The following is a 21,135-nucleotide window of genomic DNA, read 5'->3' on the forward strand; positions in this document are numbered from 1 at the left end:
GTCCATTAAAAAATTAGAGGTAATACTGGACATGTATGTGTCCGGTATAACCACTCTGAACATAGTGACCTGACCGGCTTGGTGGGCCGTGGGATTTCCCTGACCAGGGAGAAAGCAGAGAACAGAGAAAACCGTGTACAAGCTCCAGGAGGTCTAGCAATGATGCTTTTGAAGCATGATAATATATGTAGTGTGATGAAAGGAGTTGACAGTGGGCGTGAAATGCGTGGGAGAGTAGTTAGTACTGTTTGTTTCTTTGTTTTTTATGTAGTCTATTAAAGTTGATTTTGACCCCTTTTGCTGGTGAGCGCCTACCCTTTTTTCATGGAGCGGTTGTATATTTGATCCTTACCTTGTTCTGCAGGGAGAAAACAGGGCTGTTGCTAGGAGACTGGGCAGCTTCCTCATCCTGATTGGCTGCATTACGCAGCAGCCAATCTGGACGAGGTGTCAGGAGCCTGAAGGTGGGGCCAAGGAGAGGAGGAAATAGCATGGAGGTGAGAGGTGTGTGTGTCTCGAACGCGTCGCACCTTTCAATATTGTGTCCAGTTTGTTTGGAGAAGCCACCTGGCAACCCTAATTATGTGTATGAGTACTATGCAGCTGTTAAGAAGAGGCCTGTTTTCTGCAAGACGACTACTGAACAAGTTGAAAGGGAACGAAGTATTTAATTTTTTTAAGCCATCAGTGAGGACAAAAGTAATCTCACAAAATAGTGCACAGGCTGCAGGGTGCTGCATTCTTTTAGTTACAGAAGAGTTGATCTAAATTGAAGAAAGGGATCCATGGCCTCCCACACTGTAACTGCTTGAACCTGCTCTTATCTTCACAGCCACTGGTATAATAGGTAGATATAGTGCCATATAGTGACCCTAAAAACCATCTATTTGAAGTAGTTACCACAAAAAGGGATTGGGATTTCCTTACTCTTGTACATTAACCTTTAATAACCAAGGGTCTTGTTGGGAGCATGACAGATCTCATTGTTCAATGTGTGTGTATGGTCCTCAAGTGGTAACATGATTTACTATGTTTAAAAGCTGTAATTTAAAAGGACCTATTGCTCTTGCCGTCATGGCAAAACAGGACCGTCGCAGCCACGATGTACACATATTGCGTTTGGAGCAGAAACAGAGACAGAGGGTCAGGAGCGCACTCACATCCAGGGGTATATGAAAAAGAGAAAAAACATACACATATAGTGCAAAAAAGTTTTGATAGTGATAATTAATAAATGGTATGTATTTCACTCACATTTTTCATGAGCGATAGAAGCTTTGTGGTTATCGAGAGTGACCACCTCATATGTTGTTTCAATGGTGATGTCCGTCAGGAACATGGGGAGGTGGATCCCATACCATGAAAAATAGAGGACACAGAAAATAGTGCAGGTAGCTTTATGACATAAATAAATTAAAAAGTAATAAACTCACAAACCATAAGTTGGAATCAAGCAGTGGGACCAGCCTGGGTCAGGCAAAGATGAAAGTCCAGCACTCCCTCCTTCGCTGGGCATCCACCCGTGGCGGCCGTCCACAGTGGAATTTTCAGGAAGGACTCAATCCTTTGCAGAAAGTTCCCCAGAGTATACCAAGGCTTGGCAGTCCTTCTTTAGTCTGTGATGTCCACCCTACGCGTTTCGTTCTAATCAGAACTTCCTCAGGGGTCAGATTGGAGCAGAAAGGTTGAACATTTTGTAGTGCTCCATTTGCATTTTGTTTGACCATTAACTCCGAAGTAACAGTTATGTGACAGTTTCATTGAAATGCAAGAAATATTGATAGCAAAGGAAAGTCTGAGATGAAATGATCACATAGTACATTACTGAGCAACGTAACATTGATTTACAATTTAGAATGGCAATGGCCACAGGAAACCATGGCATGAATTGGTCATATTCAACACAACACAATATGGAGTCATAGCAAGGATATATATATATATATATATATATATATATATATATATATATATATATATATGTATGTTCTCTAGACCAGGGGTGCGCAAACTTTTCAGTCTGCGCACCCCTGCCTGCTCTCACGCCCCCTCCTTACCTTGTCGTCAGCATCAAATGACGCTGCTGGGTCACGTGAAGCCGCAGCATCATTTGACGCCACGTTGTCATGGCGACGCCGAAGGTAAGGGAAGTTGCAGAGGCCTCACGCAATCCCCCGGCATTTAATTTAAATACCTTGGGGAAGAGCGCGGGGCCTCTGCAACCGCCGCGCCCCCCTTGGAAAATCTCACACCCCCAAGTTTGCACACCCTCTAATCTGTAAGCTCTCACAAGCAGGGCCCTCAGTACTCTTTCCTCACTTGTATGTAACTGTTTATGTTTTTGTAATATACATAACTCTGTACCCATTGTACTGCACGGCGGAATGTGTTGGCGCTTCACAAATAAACGATAATAAAAATGTTTTACATGGCCTACAATCGATTTCTGTATTTCTTCTGATTTTCTTTGAAGGAGAGTTTGTAATATCCTCGGTGGAAGGGGATTTGAGAGTTCAAAAGGATTACGAGCTTGACCGAGAGAACATTGCTTTTTACAACATTACAATCATGGCAAAAGACAGGGGCGATCCTCCTTTCAGCTCTACAGTAAGCAAGCTCATTTTTCTCTCTGTGTAATTGTTGCGTGTTTTATATTTGATATGCAATGTTCACATAAATAATGTACATTCCTAGATATCACTGGATACAGTATATATTGTGCCAAGTAATATAGAGAAGCCCAGGCAATTAAACAGTAGCAAACCAGCAGTATGAGCATCTATATATAAAAAAAAATTCTATTGCCCTTTCAAGTGTTTTCCCTTTAAAGCAGCAGCCAAACTGCCATTTCCCCCCTTTAATATGTGTGCCAATACAATCCACACAATGATAAGTAATTAGCTAAGTTGCCGATTGATCCGTTCTCCTGTGATCGACTGGAGAAGATTTGGCTCGGGGGTTCACTAAATGGCTGTCAGTGCTGCAGAAGAGTACCAAAGATGCAAAGTTCTGTGGGGAAGATCATGTGACCAGGCAGTCACTAGATACAATTGGTGCACTGCTAGAGAGAGGGCAGGGCTCAAAAAGGGGTGTGACAGAGCATATTTCAGAAGAGGAAGGGATTGTGACTTTGTAAATGGTTGCTATAGAAACCAAAAATGCTTGTTACATTATAATACACTACAAATATTATTCAGAGTTGTTGTTTTTTTTTTATGCTACAAGTATTTTCTCATTATGCAGAACTAAAGTATTTAAAAAAACACACATGTAGGATATTGCTTTGTCTGCAGCTTTAATTAGCAATCCCCTCTAAAAGAAAAACTTCCTGAAAGTATTGTTCTTTTATTTACAAACTTAGATTTTATTGCAATCCTTGGCAATCATTTTAATTCGGGCTCAGTATCTTAGTAATTGAAACCTTCACAATGACATTAAACAGGGTTCAGAAAGGGACAGAGTTGCTTTCAATGCCATGTTTTTGCCAGTACATTAAAATAAAATGTGTTTAAGAATCCTTGTGAGTATGTACATACGGTATATCTTTATTTATATAGCACCATCCATGTACATAGCGCTTTACAATACACCTGACTATATTATAACATAATGGGAAAAAGCGCGTCAGACATAAAACAATAGGAAAAGGGAAAATGCCCCGAAGAGCTGACAATCTTAGTGATTTTACATTTTTTATTTGGTAATGTAGTATTTTATTTACAATATCTTGTCTTGTTTGCCTAGTAAATCTTCCTCTTCTCTCTTTCAGGCCGTGGTCGGAGTGCGTGTGTTAGATATTAATGATAATGACCCTGTTATCCTTAACCTTCCTAAAAATATAACCATCAGTGAGAACACACCTGTTTCAACACCTATCACCCGGATTCTTGCTAGTGATGCAGACATCGGACGTAACGCTATCCTGACCTTTAACCTAACGGCGGGGAATGGAGAAAACACATTTTACATCAATGAAAATGTAAGTCTTTTTGATGCCTGCGTCATTCTGATAATGACGTGGTGTGAAACACCTACAGCAGTGAATTCAGCATGTATTATTGTGTGTTCAACACATTGGATTTTACAGGCAGAATAAATATTTTCTCCAAAACATAGGCTGATTTGCCCACGTATACAACAATCTCTCGGCTGGATTAGAGACGTTCTCCCACTGCAAATCCAGCGTCTTTCCTTACCACTCTCTCACTGCCTCTTACAAACTTTCTTTCCCTGACAGAAAACATTTGCCCTTATTAATACATAGGCACATTAACCCAGACAGCGTCTTTTACTCAATGAAAATCTAACTATAAACACAAAGACAGGCAAACTGTACCTGCGCTCCAGGTGACTTCTGCTTAATTCTTCCTACCTGCCGTTTCCAATGGATACATCTAGGACAGAGCTGAAGCAAAGTACCTTGTTACATTGACACAAGATGAAAATGCAAGGACGTTTATGGCTTTAAAACAGCAAAATGTGAAAAATCCTATATTTTTTTTTAAAATAAATCAGTTCTGTAGTATTAGATAATACTGTCTGCATTTTTTTTTAAACTCCTAATGCCATGTTGAATGATTTTTTTTAATGTACCGATCATCCTTTGGTTGCTACAGCAACCATTTAGAAAGCCATATCCACTTCATCTTTTGAAACGGGCTCTGAGACACAGCTTTTTTAGCTCTGCCCTTTAGCAACAAAGTATCACAAACAAATCTATTGCTGTGTTCCAAATAGCAAACGGTGTACTATGAAAGCTGTAACAATAATGTGTTACACTTAGTAATACAATGTTACACGTCAGCTGCAGCATTTCACAGACTGCAGCACAAAGTTTTTATAGATTTTAACAGGACCACCAAACGATTGCCAGCTTGGGTAAAAATGTAGAATGATACATGGTCATGCTTTACATAACAAAATAAGAGGAGGAAAAAAGGGGGAAAGTAGTATTGCTGCTTTATGGGTAATATATTTCTTAGATTAGTCACTGGCTGTTTTTATCTTGTGTGTTACCATGTTTTTGGTGTTTTCCTCTTGCATTTATTCAGCTTGGATTTTATTTTCAGACTGGGATAGTGTATGTGAATCGCCAGTTGGACAGAGAGAAGGTTTCTGAGCACAGACTAACAGTGACCGTGAAGGACAATCCCGAAAATGGACGGAACTCTAGACGGGTAAAGTGGGAAAACATTATGATTGATTGTTATACGCGTCATAGTCATTCTGTTACATATACTGTAGTATGCTTCAGGTGAATACTATTCACATTATTACTGCAGCGGAGAAAAAAACAAAGCAAAGTGTTACTGATTTATTTTTCAACATGGAAGGCTTTAAAGCTGGGGTGGGCAACTCCAGTCTTCAACTCCAGTCTTCAAGAGCCAACAGGTCAGAGTTTCAGGATATCCCTGCTTCAGCACAGGTGGCTCAATCAGTGGCTCTTTCAGCCACTGATTGAGCCACCTGTGCTGAAGCAAGCCCTTTGACTGAGTCACTGTTTGAGCCACCTGTGCTGAAGCAGGGATATCCAGAAAACCTGACCTGTTGGTGGCTCTTGAGGACTGGAGTTGGCCACCCCTGGTTTAAAGCGATCCCTTCATTGCTGGAAAAGCAATCCTGTCCGGCACTGAAGGGGTGTTAAGCAAATGCTTTCGCAATCTTCCCCTTCATTTCGTGTTTTACACAAAATTCTTACAAATATTTACATTGCTCTGGAACGCACGAAAATAGCAAAACCACAACATTTTGCAGCTTCCGCTAGCATTTTGCAATATTGATAGAATATAAAGGCCCTGATGCAATTTTCTTTTGTGTTGTAATTAGCAACGTAGTTCGACTTTTAATGCTTGATACAATTTTTGTGTGATTAAAAAAATTGGCTTATTAAAGCGGATCTAAAACACTGCCTATGGGAATGCCCATGTATATCTGATTTTGGGGACCAGGTTCTAATATATATACATGACATGACAAAAGTGGTAACTGTGAAGGAACTTCTATCGGTTTTATTTGGGAACATGGAGGGGTGGAAAGAAGTTAATGGGGACTCAGGAAACCCAAGGATTGCTGACATTATACTCCTGGCAGCTAGAAAGTCTATAATGGTGCAATGGGTGAAATATGACTTGGAAACGGTTAAAACATATCTCATTCAGCTAATGACCTTAGATAAAATGGAAACGGAGACCAATAAGGAACAAAAAACTGAGACTTTCTTCACAAAATGGGAACCCTATATTGACTCCCTACCACAGAGTGAAAAAGACCAAATATATCAGGCTCTCGCACACACATCCTGGAGTCTCTTGCGGCAAGTTGCACAAGGTCATAGATGAGGTAAACAGAGGGAGAAAAGAACCAGGTTAAACAGGTATCAAGACAGAGAACAGTATATCCGAACCTAACGTCTGTAATATGTGTCTGACTAAACTTATGTTCTGTACATTCTGTGAGTTCATTATTTAATTTAAGAATTGTGTATTTTTGAGTTAAGTTTGAGCATCTGATTGATACCTTTTTACTTATATATATTTTTTCTTTTTAGTATAATTTAAAGATGTGTTGAAATCTGTCATGTTTACCAGCAAAGTTAGATGATCAATAAAAAGAACAATGAGGGAAAAAAAATCGACAAATTTAGCCTGATTTGTGAAAGTCTGCGATAAAGTAGCACTTCTAATGGTATACAGTATATATATTATCCTTTCAGACTCATCATAGCTAAGGGTTTTTTATTGTACAGTTCAGAGCTGTAATGTTCTCACCACATTTGTGAACACAAACAAACCTCAGTTCCAATGAACAGTTGATGAAAAAACCTAGAACGTTTTGAACGCTGTATACACTATTATTTCATCTATGAAGAACTCTAACATTCCTCCCATGAAAAGTATCACAACCTGCAACTAAGAAGCAATTCCAACGAAGACGCATCAGGCTTGCTTACTTAATACACAAACTACATACAGTATACACGTTGGTCACTGTCACATAAGTCTCAAGCAAAGAAAGAAGCAGGAACACTAGTTAAATTCATATTGTCTTGGCTATATTTATTTGATCTTGCATAGTGCACAGTGACTGACAAGTTATAAGTCAGCACAGACAAACGGAAACCTTTTGGGATGGCGGCTATATAGTCCCCGCAAGTATATAGTATACTATTGCCCTCTTTCCGCTACTGCACTTTTCAACAGATGAATCATTGTATGCTTTGTAAACAACAACTAGAAATAAAATGAAATGTAATGACCCTTCTTTCTCTTGGAGTTGGATACTCCTAGGCGTTCCTACGCTTTAGATTGAACATGTTTGTGTTGTTCCTTTATCCCTTTGTTCAGGATTTCGACCTGCTGGTTGTGACAATATCGGATGAAAATGACAACCCCCCTCTGCTTACTCAAGGAGCATATCAGGCAGAAATCATGGAGAACTCCCCAGCAGGTGGTATATTTATTCAGAAGGCTGTTTCCAAGTCAGTGTTGACCAAAAACACTCAGCAATATAACCTACATCTTTCCCAGTGCCCAAGGCCCACAATGTTATAATGAAATTATCGTTAAAATAAGATAGAATTTACCCATTTGCAGGGGGTTAATAAAAAGGAATTTGAGTTCACAGCTTAAATAAAATATGTTACTTTGTAAAGTAACATGGTAAATAGCTTACACAGCGTTAAGTAAATAGCATTCATGCAAAGGTATAGTAGCAAAAATATTTACGGCACATAAAATTGGATAAAGTGCATTGAACAAGAGAGTAAGATAAATCAACATTTTAATTGTTGTGATAAATTATAGATGTCTACACTGGATGTATGACTAGAGAACAGTATAATTCTGCTTAAGTTCAATCAGTGGGACTGTATAAGCTGATGGTGCTCTATTATGTCCCAGCATTTTGCCATTCACATAAGTAGCTTGCATTCATACTGTAGGTGGTGTTTTTTCATTGTTTGAGGAATTTTCTAATAGTTGGTACCTAAGGCCAATAAAGTTTTAAAAGGTCACAAAACTGTCAGTAGTCAAAGGCCACACAGAACTGGCACTAGTATTCAAACCAGAAACCATTCCAAAGCACGAGCTGATAACAGTACACATTAGGCCTCTCCTCTACAGACACACAAACAACTTGGTATCATGTGAGAAGAATGAAATGGATACACAGCATCACTGGGCCGCATCTTGCCAGTGTCATACAACGCTGTTCATTCTCCCTGCATCTGATCCTGAGGAGCATAATTTCTGTATTAAGAAGAAGAAAGTGTGACAATAGTCTAGGGCAGGTGTGCGCAAACTTTTCCATCTGCACCCCCTGCCTGCTCTCCCCCCCTGCTTGCGCCCCCCCACTTACTTTGTCTCCGACATTTCTGATGTCACGACGACAGGTGACCCGCGACGTCATTTGATGCCACGTTGCCATGGTGACACGTCACCAGAAGCCGCTGGAGACAATGTAAGGGACTTACAGAGGCCTCTCACGCTCCCCTGAAATTTAATTTAAATGTTTTGGAGAAGAGCACAGGGCCTCAGTAAGCGCCGCGCCCCTCCAGCCCCCCAGAAAATGTTGCACCCCCGCAGTTTGTGCACCCCTGGTCTAGGGGCACAATATTGAAGCATGTTGTGGTCCCCCTATAAGGAAGGCATATGAGGGGGAAGGGGAATGGAACAAACCAAAAAAACAGAATGTCCAAGAAGAGGTAGTTGGTGCAGAGGTCATATAAACAAAGAGTTAGGGTGGGACATAGTGAGCAATTGATATTTGCACATTAGTGTTTGAGTGAGAACATTGAGAATCCCTGATTGTATAGACAGTGTGCAGTCACCGAAAAGTGTTTAGCAAATATATCGTCGTCTCAGAGGTAAAAGTCATTAACTACATTCTTTGAGTACTGAGGAAAAGACCATTTAATGTTCTTTTTGACATTATTTCAAAAGCATATTTAATGAGCTTTATGTTTTGTTAACTCTGAACTATGACGAAATAGGCACTTAATGAGTTTTACCTCTACAACGACAGTACAGAATGACAACACTTATCCTTAAAGCGACAGATCCTACTTAACTACTTTTTGAAAATTGAATGAGACATTGTATAAAAAGACCTTAACCATGACGACCCAGCCATGCTTTTAGACCACTAAAAAAAACACTGAGTTGAGTTCTCCTACAAAATGAGAGAATTAGGAAGCCTGTTGCTATCGGGACTCAGATGAGACTACATGTCTATTTAGGTGGAACATGATCATAAGAAGGAACCCGAAAACCACAAGTCGTCAAGTTTATCCCAAGTTTATCCCACATTAACGCCAAGTTTATCCCACACTATCCCAAAAGCCTTGATGTTTATTTGCAAACACTATAGCCACATGCAGTAATGACCAATCTATCTATTTTTCCAGCAGGATTTTAAGACTACGAGGGGGCTTCTTGATTCAGTCTGCATGGGCTGCAACAGCCTAAGCCATCACTGTAACATGTCTCACGGGGCCTCATCTTGTTTGCCTCACTCATTATTAATGTCTTTGTCACAGCAAGTCATTGGGATGTGTTGGGACGGTGAGGGGGCTTGGGAGAAAACGAGATGATGGAAGCTGATTACAAAATCCACCTTAAAAAAATTCTGACTCTCGTATTTGATCTAGGAACACCTATCACAGTACTGAATGGGCCTATTCTAGCTTTAGATAATGACTTAGGACCAAATGCAGTGGTGATGTATCGACTAGTCGGGGCTCAGATGGATCTGTTTACAATAAACAACAGCACGGGTAAGAGTTTCCTTTTTTACTTTTACATTTCCTGGTTCATTTTGCTTTATTAAGATCTATAGGGCCACATGTACTAAGTGGTGCTAAGCGCTAAAACACCTGAGCGGCTCAGTGAGTAAAGAGTGTGTAAAAGACTGAGTGCTAATCAGGGGAACCTGGTTCAAATCCCGGTGTCAGCTCCTTGTGACCTTGGGCACTTTATCTCCCTGTGCTTCGGACACCAAAATCATAGATTGTAAGCTCATCTGGGCAGGGACTGTGTCTGTAGAAATACTATGTGCTGCGTACCGGGCGTTATATTGTAACTGTGAAGCGCTTTGAGTCCCATTGGGAGGAAAGCGCTATATTGAATAAAGTTATCATTATTATTATATGCACTCATGAGCAGTCAGGTGCAGTATGTATGTATGTCTTTATTTATATAACGCCATTAATGTACATAGCACGTCACACCAGTAATACACGTGACAATCATATAAATAAAAAATAATATAAATAACACATAAAGGAGAGAAGTGTTTCAGACATAAACGTACCATTTAGCTAAAGGAGTCTCTGGTCCGAAGAGCTTACAATCTAATTAGTAGGTAGGCAGAACGTACAGAGACAGGGAGGGCGTTCTGGTAAGTGCGTCTGCAAGTGGCCAAGCTTTATGTATGAGGTGTTAATTATCAGCCATGGAGCTACTCATATGCTTCCTTAAACAGGTGTGTTTAAAGGTGACTAGAGAGGGTGCTAGTCGGGTATTGAGGTGAAACGCATTCCAGAGGCATTATGCTTCGTGCTGCTTAGTAAGTAGGGCCCATAGTGCTGAAGGGTTCTAACAACTAGTAAATTAAATATGTATCCAGATAAAGTAATGCAGCTGTATTTGTCAGTTATGTTTGTCATATTTACTGTATTTATAGTAGCTGCCACTTGGAAATGTTTTTTATACAAATTCCTTGTATTTGTCCTCGTGTTATCAGATCTTTGTTGTACAGTACAAGCCTTGTAGTTTGATTTTTTTTATTATATTTAAATTTTGAATCTCCTAAAATTCGTACAAATTTGTTAAAAACTGCTATACAGCTCAATACTGACCACTGCATCATTGTAATTGCTGCAGAAACGTCCCTCATTTACTGCTCCATGCCCTTTTAAAGCTGCAGACCAATCAATATCCTACATGTGTTTTTTTTAAAATAAATCAGTTCAGTACTATGAGAAAATACTTGTAGCATTTTTTTAACAACTCAATTACATCTTTAATGTATTATAATATAACAGGCATTTCTCCCAGGTGTGTGGGATTGTACTGTTTTGTATTTTATTTATCATTATTGTTTTTTTGTATTATTATTTTTATCTTTACTTACTGTGTTTAACTTTTGTTTTGTGGTCTATTTGGACTATATTTATTGTATTAAACATTATTTTATAAGTAATCGGTGGTGTGCTTTGCGTGCACTTTGTACTTTTTTGTCTTTTGGGAGTTCCCCCTTCATTGGGGGAGTTTCCCATGTATCGGGGCCTTTTGAGGAGTGACCCCTCACGTGTAGCTGCAAACGGATTACGTCACCATATTGATTGACCGCACGAGCGCAGAAACCTTGTCTACTTGTTTCCCGTTCTCCTGTAGTCGATTGCTTTTCTCAGGGTTATTTAATTCAGCGGTGCGCAAACTGGGGGGGGGGGGGGCAGGAGATTTTTGTAGGGGCGCTCGGTGGTTGTACGCAGGGAACGAAGGTAAGGGGGCTTGAGCACCGGGGGCAGCAGGCAGGGGGGACGGAGCTGCAAAAGTTTGCGCACCACTGATTTAATTCACGGTTATTTCTACAAAACTAACATGGAAAGGAGAAAATATCCAGGCACACGTCTTCTCATTCAGTGATATATTCCAACGTTTCGACTGTCACGCAAGTCTTAGGCCTTCACCTTGACAAAGGCTGCGTGGAAGCGAAACGTTGGTCGTTTTCTATGCTGAATAAATCACTGAATGAGAAGACTGTGTGTCTGGATATTTTCTCCTTTCCATGTGAATTTATTGGGGTCTTGCAGGACTTTCCCTAATCTCCGTGAGCACTGGCAGTTGATACATTCAAACAGATGAGATGTGTGCCAGTAATCCGTTTTGAATTGCTACAAAACTACCCACAATGCAAAGTTCTGTGTGGAAGATCATGTGACCAGGCAGTGACTAAATACAATTGGTGCACTGCTAAGAGGGCAGGGCTCAAGAGCCAGAGGGGAAGGGGGTGGGACTTTGTAAATGGTTTCTATAGAAACAAAAATGCCTGTTAAATTAGATTAAAGTAAAAATGTCTTTTTTTTTTAAATGCTACAAATATTTTCTTATAGTACAGAACTGATTTATTAAAAAAACCACGTAGGATATTGATTGAACTGCAGCTTTAATGTGTGTGTGGGGGGGCGGGGGTCACGGTGGGCTTGACTGTTGAAACTCTAACAGTATGTGCTAAATCAGGGATTGCCAACTCCAGTCCTCCAGGGCCATCAACGGGTCAGGTTTTCAGGATATCCCTGCTTCAGTACAGGTGACTCAATCAGTGGCTCAGTCTTCGAAGACGGAGCCACTGTTGAGCCACGTGTGCTGAAGCATGGATGTCCTGAAAACCTGACCTGTTGGTGACCCTGGAATACTGGAGTTGGTCTGCCCTGTGCTAAGTGGGGCTGCACATTTGACAACTGTGAGATGCTTTTGTTTCCATGCAGGTGTTGTGTCTGTGAAATCTGGCAGAGGAATAGACAGAGAGGCGTTCTCAGTCCCAGTACTGGATCTGACCTTGGTGGTGGAGGACATTGGCAAGTTAAACAGTACAGCCAGACTTGTTTTAACAATCTTAGATGCCAATGATAACAGACCCGTCTTTAGCCCCCCAAGTGTTTCTGTGCACCTGCGGGAAAACAGTCCACCAGGTAAGAGGAAACAAGTTCCATTTATACTAATGATAAAAAGCCAATGGTTATTATTAGTAAAAGGTCTGTGACACAGGTATTGTATGTTTGTATATTATTTTAATTACGGGGATCCCCGTTCCCTAGATACTTACAGTTTTAGTTGCCAGCTCTGGATTTTCAAAGATGCACCCGCAGACATCCAATAGGAAGCCACAACATCAACAGTTGCGGCTTCCTATTGGCCAGAGGGGCTTGCTGGATTTGGTGGCCATTTTAATTTCCCCAGTCAAGGCTGAAACACTGTCAACTAAAATCGTTAGTATCTCGGAAACTGGGGGGTCTCTGGGGCTGCTAGGAATAGCTCCAGAGACTCCCGGTTCGAAGTCTGTATAAAAATCAATTGAAATACATTCGAATAGGTGGGATTTCTGCTTTAAGAATGAAATTATATAATGATTATTAGAATGATTATTATTATAATAAAAAACTGGGTTAAAAAAAACACTTAGGGGCCTATGTTATAAGCCTTCATAAAAAAATCGCCGGGCCATTTAAATCGCCAGTTTTTTTGAGCGTTGCTATCACGGTATTTAGAAAGTCTCGATTACCTGTGATAGCAAAATTCACAAAACGGGCGAGTAGCCGGCAGCGTGATGATAGCCTCTCTGAAAAGGCGTTACCCGGCGATTTCTTTAAGCTGCAGAGAGAGCTGCTCGGAGAGAGCCGCCTCTCCCTGCGCATATCTCGCCCGGAATTAATGTTTTTTTAACAAAAAATGTAATGCTAGTGTAGATGAGCAGGGGGTCTCTGGGGCAGAACCGCATTGATTTCAGGTCTGGGGACCTCCTGCTTCCTGAGATACAGGCCCTGTTATGGGGTGCCAATATTATTCTCACGGTAACGTGACACAGGACATTTAAATGCATAAGAGATACCGGCACCCCATAACGGGGCCTGTATCTCGGGAAGCGGGGGGTCCCCGGATCTCAAATCAACGCGGTTCTGCTCTGGAGATCCCCTGATCATACACGTGTATTAAAACAGCTGCTACTCAAAATAAAGATTAAAAACACAACAACACTAATACCCACCTCCTCTACCCCCACCTGATAGATACCAGAGTCCGGGGGTGTCTGTGGGCCCTTGGGTGGTCTCCGGGGGTCGTCAGGTGGTCCCCATAGGTGTCTGTGGGCTCTCGGGTGGTCCCCGCAGGTGTCCTGGGGTCTTCTGGTGGTCCTGTGGGTGTCTGGGGGCCCTAGGGTGGTCCCCACAGGTCCCCGCTGGCCTGAGGTACAATCCTGTAGCAAATTTTTTTTTTGTAATACATTGAAATAAATACAACCCTCTTCCACCCCCCAACACATACAGTATAGTAATGGGCAAAATACTGTAACTATTATCCAGATATGCATTTGCCCATTATAAAATCAAACATTAGCCAGCCAGCATAAATAAAGTAAATAAGCCTTTCTACTTACCCCTGCCATCATGAAGGGCATCCTCGTCAGCATACTGCAGGTCCATGTCCTCCGATGCCAGCAAGAATACATGAAAAAATACAATCTAAACAACCCCTTAATCACCTTAGCGGTTAATAACCGCTATAGTAATTAAGGGGTTAACCCACCCTCCCTCGCTACACACCCAGGAGGCCTAATCATTCACCCTGGGACCACTATACCCACTCTGTACCCATTGATTGGCATAGTGGTACATCATACCCATATAATATGGGCATGATAAGCCACTATAGCTGATGTTCAGGATAATAGTTATTTTGCCCATTACTGTACTGTATCTGTTGGGAGGGGGGGGTTGTATTTATTTCAATGAATTGCAAAAAAAAATTGCCACAGGATTGGTACCGAAGGCCAGTGGGGACCCGCGGGGACCACCTGAGGGCCCACAGAGACCACCCGAGAGCCCCCAGACACCTATGGGGACCACCTGAGGACCCTGGACACCTGCAGGGACCACCCGAGGGCCCACAGACACCCATGGGGACCACCTGAGGACCCCCGCGGTAGAGGAGGTGGGTATTAGTGTTTATTGTGGGTAGCGGCGTGCGTGAAGAGGTTATTTGGCCCTTGGTGGGTAGCGGGAGGGGTTAACCCCTTCATTGCCTTAGTGGTTAGCCGCTACGGTAATGAAGTTGCCTGTAAATGCATTTTTCTTTTCATGGGATTCATGCTGGGGTTCTCCGGTGCTGATATTAATGGATATCAGCTCCGGAGACCCCCGGCATCAATCCGATGCAGAAAAAAAGCATTTTTTAGTTCTAAGTCCTTTATCGCCGCCTCCCAGCAGCTTCTCACCAGCCTCACACCAACTTTTCTTGGCGTGAGGATTTTGGGGGAAACTCACCATTTAAGAGCTGCGATTAGCCTCGATAACCTAATCGCGGCTACTAGAATTGCATGAGTTTCAGAACCTGCCGATAAGTGGCTTATCGCCTCTCACTCTGCAATTGTTTTTTGAAGGCTCAAAAAGTTGGCGATTCATTCTTTTATCACCCACTTATCAAGGCTTACTGAATAGCAGTAGGCCTTTCGGCCGATAAGTGCTCGGTAAGTGGTTTATGAACGCTTATAGCACAGGCCCTTTAGTGTTGGGGGATAAAAGGTTGTTACTTTTATTTTTTTGACATTACTGTAAGCATGTGGCAAGGTTACAATAATAAATAGGTTGACAACCTCTAGTAAACTACATTGTGTTATTTTCTCAGTAAGGGAGTTGTGAAAAACGTTTTAACAACTATTGTAGGGTTTATTGCTTTATTGCTAAAGAGATAGGTAGAACAGCACATCCCGTTCAGCATTTTAAACTGTATTATGAAAGACTAAATAGAAACGCCTGAATGTTCATATTAATTCCTGATTTTGGAATTTTAATAAAACAAATTCTGCTGTGATCATATGACAACCTGAGTTTAAACTTGAATAACCTCTTAATTTAAATATATATATATATATATATATATATATATATATATATATATATATATATATATATATATATATATATATATTTAAGTTTGTAGTGCCACATGCCAGAATGGGAAGTCGTTTTAGGTTTATATAAGGTTTATGTGTGTTGGCGTACAGAAATGTGTGTTTTTGACACACTGCACAATTTGTCAATGCAAAGTTGCGTTACATGAAAAAAACAAAACAAAAAAAACCAGTTGCAGATTGTTAGAAGGCAAAAGATAACACTATCTTAAACGGGGCAGGTTTTTGACATAGGTTGAAGAGTAAAAACACGGTTGCACAGAGTCATACAGTTTTATACGTGTAATGATGTGAGTCATGTAACTCCTCCTTTTCTTGCTCCCAAATTGCAAGCTGAAACAAAGATCTTTATTGATGCTGAGAGGTGCAAAATTAAAGTGATGCTCTCTGGTCCAAAATGATACCTAACAGCTAACGTTTATCTAATGCAGGGGTGGCCAACTCCAGTCCTCAAGGGCCACCAACAGGTCAGGTTTTAAGCATATACCTGCTTCAGCACAGGTGGCTCAATCAGTAGCTCAATCAGAGTGGTAAAGCAGGGATATCCCCAATACATGGCGTGTTGGTGGCCTTTGAGGACTGGAGTTGCCCACCCCTGATCTAATGTGTTTCCCTGACACCTGAGTCTGTTTTTCTCCCAGGTTTTTCTGTTGTGCAGGTAATGGCAACAGATGCAGACAGTGGTACAAACCAACAGCTAAGCTACCGAATTGAAAGTGGCGCTCAAGATAGGTTCCTTATTGATGCCTCCACTGGGGTCATAAGAGTAGCCAATGTCACTGTGGATAGGGAGGAGAAAAATGCCTACAGGCTGATAGTGGTGGCCACAGACCATGGAACAACTCCTTTGTCTGGCAGCACCACTGTCAATATCCTTATTGATGATGTGAATGACTGCCCACCAGAGTTTGTCAACCCCATCCAAACAGTGAATGTGTTGGAATCAGCCGCGGTGGGCACTGTTATTGCTGAGGTCACTGCCATTGACCGGGACCTTAACCCACGTCTTGAGTATTACATCATCGAAATACTGGCCAAAGATGACACCAATGCCCTTCTGCCTAACCAGCAGAGTGCTTTTCATATTGATTTCAAAACAGGTATGATATTGTGAGGTTTCTACTTTTTAACATAATCTTTCTAGACCTTTCTTCCTCTTATTATTTGCTTTATATTAGGTTTGTATTTCCTACCATTCCACTTTTCTACGGCACCTATATACTGTATGTCCCTTGCTTACAGTTTCTCTTTGAATGCTCTGTTCTCTATTTTTCCTCCTCTTCTTTTTAATGCTTGCCTGCAGTCTGGTTTTCTGCTGATTGACAGTATCATCCTACTAACCAAATGAATCTTTTCTTTCCTTTATGGCTCACAATCCTGAAGGTTTGATCTGTTTTCTCTGTAAAAGCTTCTTCTGTCTGACCCATACATAGTCTTCTTCCATCATCATCATGATAACTGTTTGCTGCGTCACGCTCATAGTCATGGCGGCATGGATGCAAGCCTAGTCATCATAAAGGGCAAGGCATGTCCATTTATTGGTTGTTAAGCCTTTGCAGACTGAAAATGGGAGCACTGGGACCTAACTGTAAAGGGTTGGACGGGTTTAGGTGGGTGGGAATTAACATGTATTTTATAATGTCCACAATATGGAATTCCAATGGAAGAGGAACTTAGAAAACAGGTTTGGGTAATGTCAATAAAAAACATCTAACCCAACTAAAAAAGGAAACTCCAATTTTTGTACTGCATTTTATCTTTTTGGATGATTACATGGTTGTTATACCTACTGATTCAATTAAGGTTAATATTAATTGATGATAAATAAAGCAATACAAAGAATACTTTGCAGTTCAGATTGCACTACTATCATTTGATTAAATACAAATATGTTTTTACAGCTAAGTTATACTTTTATAAACTATGGAGGACATGTTAATGTTTTTGTTAGTTTAGAACAGTACACAATTAACTTACCCACACAATCCTATGAATTAGATTTCTCTAATTCACAACTCACAATATCAAAATAATAAATATAATAGTGAATACAGTTAACTTTACTGGAATGGGTGCATCCAATGTAAATACAATACTGTATTTCAGGAGCAGTTATGGTAAAATCCAGCCTGGACAGAGAGCTTGTAGCTACATATGATGTGTCAATTTCTGTGTATGATAATGCCAGTGAGGTGGTTGATCGATCAGTGAGTGTCCCTAATGGTAAGTGATCTTTTAAACATAATCTCTACTAGCACATTCAATAATTCATGTTGGAAATATGTTCATGCTTCAAGAAAAATAAGCTTCTGTTGTCTATATAAAAATTGTATCTATACATTTCTGGAACAGCAGAAATCTGTTGCTTCCTCACTGCTGACGTATAAACCATCCAATGAAGAAGAAAGAAGTACAAATACAAGTTCAAGATGTTCCAGGAGGAGCAGAATACAGGATTATTACAGCATTTCAGTGCATATTTTGATGTTAAAGCTGCTCTATTTCAATCTGAAACTCTCCAACCCTTTTATCCCCTGCACCCAATTTTCCAACCCTATCTGTCCATGAAATGTCTGTGAATTGACTGTATACCCCTGTTCTTTTAATGTAACCATGTATTGTTATAACTCTGTGCCCAGGACATACGTGAAAACGAGAGGTATCTCTCAATGAATTACTTCCTGGTAAAACATTTTTGTAAATAAATATATACTCTTTGATTAGATTTGAAATTGCCAAAATTTGGTTCAGAATTGTTTTCTTTGTTTTTTTAAGTTTGAAAATGTGCGAAAAAGTTTAATAGAAGTTTGAAGGCCAAAAGATTTGCGGAGAATAGGCAACTACGTTTATTTCCCCTAATTCGTGTACCTATGTTAAGCTTTTACCCTTCCTGTTCTATCAACAACATAATGTTCTTATGCGTTTCACTATGACCCACAGCAAAATTGACAGTGAATATTCTGGATGTCAATGACAATACTCCCAGATTTCGTCCTTTTGGGGTCACTGTGTTCACTGAGAGGATTCTGGAAGGTGCCACCTCAGGAACTACCCTGATTTCAGTATCGGCTGTTGATCCAGATAAGGGTTCAAATGGACAGATCACCTACTCTCTGCACAACCTTATACCAATGGGATACGTGCAACTAGAGGATAACATGGCAGGTACTGTATGGGCGAGGGAAGGGCAAGTCTGTGAATAGGATGTTGCCATTGTTGTGTGATCATGTGGGTCACTGGTAGGATTAACAAGTGACATTTATAGTTACATAGTTACATAGTAGATGAGGTTGAAAAAAGACGTACGTCCATCAAGTTCAACCTATGCTAAATTTAGACAACAGATACTTTATCCTATATCTATACTTACTTATTGATCCAGAGGAATGCAAACAAAAAACCCCAGTGTCATATCATCCAATGATATCTCATTAGGAGAAAAATACATTTCTTCCTGACTCCAAGAATTGGCAATCGGATTAATCCCTGGATCAACGTTCTTCCCATGTTTATTTGCTATATCCCTGTATACCTTTTCCTATCTAAAAAGATGTCCAACCTTTTTGAACAAATCTATTGTATCTGCCATCACAGTCTCCATGGGTAATGAATTCAACATTTTAACACATTTAATACATTTTGTACTGTATCTATAGATATTTCTACTTTACCTATCTACATTATCTATCCTATCTGTCTGGTCACATATAGATAGATACGTAGATAGATAGATAGATAGATAGATAGATAGATAGATTCAGTTGATATGTGGCATGTGACTGCAAGTTCTAAATTGCTGCTGTGCATTCTTCATTTTAAACTCTGTATTTAATGCAGGGAAGATTATTGCAAATCGAACAGTTGACTATGAGCAGGTGCAGTGGTTGAATTTCACTGTTAGGGCTTCGGATAACGGGTCTCCTCGGAGATCAGCAGAGATCCCAGTTTACCTTCAGATTGTGGATATAAATGACAATAACCCCATCTTCAGCCAACTATTATATCAGGTGAGTCTGAAACTATCATGTTGCTCCAAAAAGGTATCACAGCCTGCAATTACCTTACATAATGTATGATTTTACTATAATATAAAAGTAGGCAATAGCTCCCATGTACATGTATTTCTTCTGTATTTAAAAAAAAAAAAGTAATTCAGTATTTACTACCATCTTTTCTTGACCTTGTAATGATGAGCTAAACCAGTGGTGCGCAACTTTTTTTTTTTTTTTCGCCGCGACCCCTATATTTAAATGTCCATTGCATGAGACCCCCCACCTGCGGCCAAAAAACCATTAGTGGATTGACTGTGTCTCTCTCTCACGCTTGTCTTTCTCTCTTTGTCTCTCTCTCCTTCCCTATTTCTTTCTTTCCCTCCCTGTTTCTTTCTTTCCCTCCTTGTTTTTCTCTCCCTCCCTGTTTCTCTCTCCCTCCTTGTGTCTCTCTCTCCCTCCCTGTTTCTCTCGCACCCTCCCTGTCTCTCTCTCTCTCCCCGTGTCTTTCTCCCTCCCTGTTTCTCTCTCCCTCCCTCCCTCTGTGTCTAACCCTCCCTCAGTGTTTCTCTCTTCCTCCCTTCCTCTGTGTCTCGCTCTCCATGTGTCTCTCCCTCCGTTTCTCTCTCTCTCTCCCTCCCTGTTTCTCTCTCTCCCTCCGTTTCTCTCCCCTCCTCCCTGTCTCTCTCGCTCCCTCTCTCCCCTGTGTCTCTCTCTCCCTCCCTCCCTGTGTGTGTCTCTCTCTCTCCCTCCTGTGTCTCTCTCCCTCCTGTGTCTCTCTCCCTCCCTGTGTGTCTCTCTCTCCCTCCCTGTGACTCTCTCTCCCTCCCTCTGTCTCTTCCTCCCTCAGTGTTTCTCTCTTCCTCCCTTCCTCTGTATCTCGCTACCCATCCGTCTCTATCACTCCCCATGTGTCTCTCTATCCATGTCTCTCCCTCCTTCCCCGTGTCTCTCCATCCCGTCTCTTTCTTCCCTCCCTTCCTACTCCCCTGTTTCTCTCTCTTCCTCACTCCCCTGTTTCTCTCTTCCCCATTCTCTGTCTCCCCCCCATCTGTCTCTCCCTTTCCTCAGCAGAAGCAGTCAGAACCTAACTCTCTCATTCGTTCAGCCTGGATGATGATGTCGTAGATGCCCGAATATGGATAGGCCCTTATTCGGGCATCTACGATATCATCATCCAGGCTGAACAGAGCCAAGAGAGCTAAGATCTCTGCTTCTTTTGCAAGAGAGAGAGAGAGATACAGAGAGTGATACAGAGAGTGATACAGAGAGATATACAGAGAGGGATACAGAGAGGGATACAGAGTGATACAGAGAGAGATACAGAGTGATACAGAGAGAGTACAGAGAGAGATACAGAGAGTGATACAGAGAGTGATACAGAGAGTGATACAGAGAGGGATACAGAGAGGGATACAGAGAGGGATACAGAGAGGGATACAGAGAGGGATACAGAGAGGGA

The 21,135-nt window shown here is 41.1% G+C and overlaps 1 protein-coding gene across 6 annotated transcripts in view; it reads left to right on the forward strand.

The window, feature by feature from the left end:
• The window catches only part of CDH23 (cadherin related 23), a 653,830-nt gene that overhangs the window by 583,633 nt on the left and 49,062 nt on the right, over positions 1 to 21,135 (forward strand). For 4 of the 6 annotated variants that reach the window (XM_075610599.1, XM_075610600.1, XM_075610602.1 and 1 more), the window contains 10 exons: positions 2,474 to 2,607; positions 3,770 to 3,979; positions 5,070 to 5,177; positions 7,344 to 7,446; positions 9,647 to 9,772; positions 12,488 to 12,691; positions 16,326 to 16,784; positions 17,791 to 17,907; positions 18,625 to 18,849; positions 19,522 to 19,691. In XM_075610599.1, coding sequence (XP_075466714.1) covers positions 2,474 to 2,607; positions 3,770 to 3,979; positions 5,070 to 5,177; positions 7,344 to 7,446; positions 9,647 to 9,772; positions 12,488 to 12,691; positions 16,326 to 16,784; positions 17,791 to 17,907; positions 18,625 to 18,849; positions 19,522 to 19,691 — 1,856 coding nt within the window. The remainder of the gene's footprint in view (positions 1 to 2,473; positions 2,608 to 3,769; positions 3,980 to 5,069; positions 5,178 to 7,343; positions 7,447 to 9,646; positions 9,773 to 12,487; positions 12,692 to 16,325; positions 16,785 to 17,790; positions 17,908 to 18,624; positions 18,850 to 19,521; positions 19,692 to 21,135) is intronic. The other 2 variants (XM_075610601.1, XM_075610603.1) reach the window with 2 other exon arrangements.

The sequence above is a fragment of the Ascaphus truei genome, chromosome 8 (genome assembly GCF_040206685.1).
Source record: "Ascaphus truei isolate aAscTru1 chromosome 8, aAscTru1.hap1, whole genome shotgun sequence".
Lineage (NCBI taxonomy): Eukaryota > Metazoa > Chordata > Amphibia > Anura > Ascaphidae > Ascaphus > Ascaphus truei.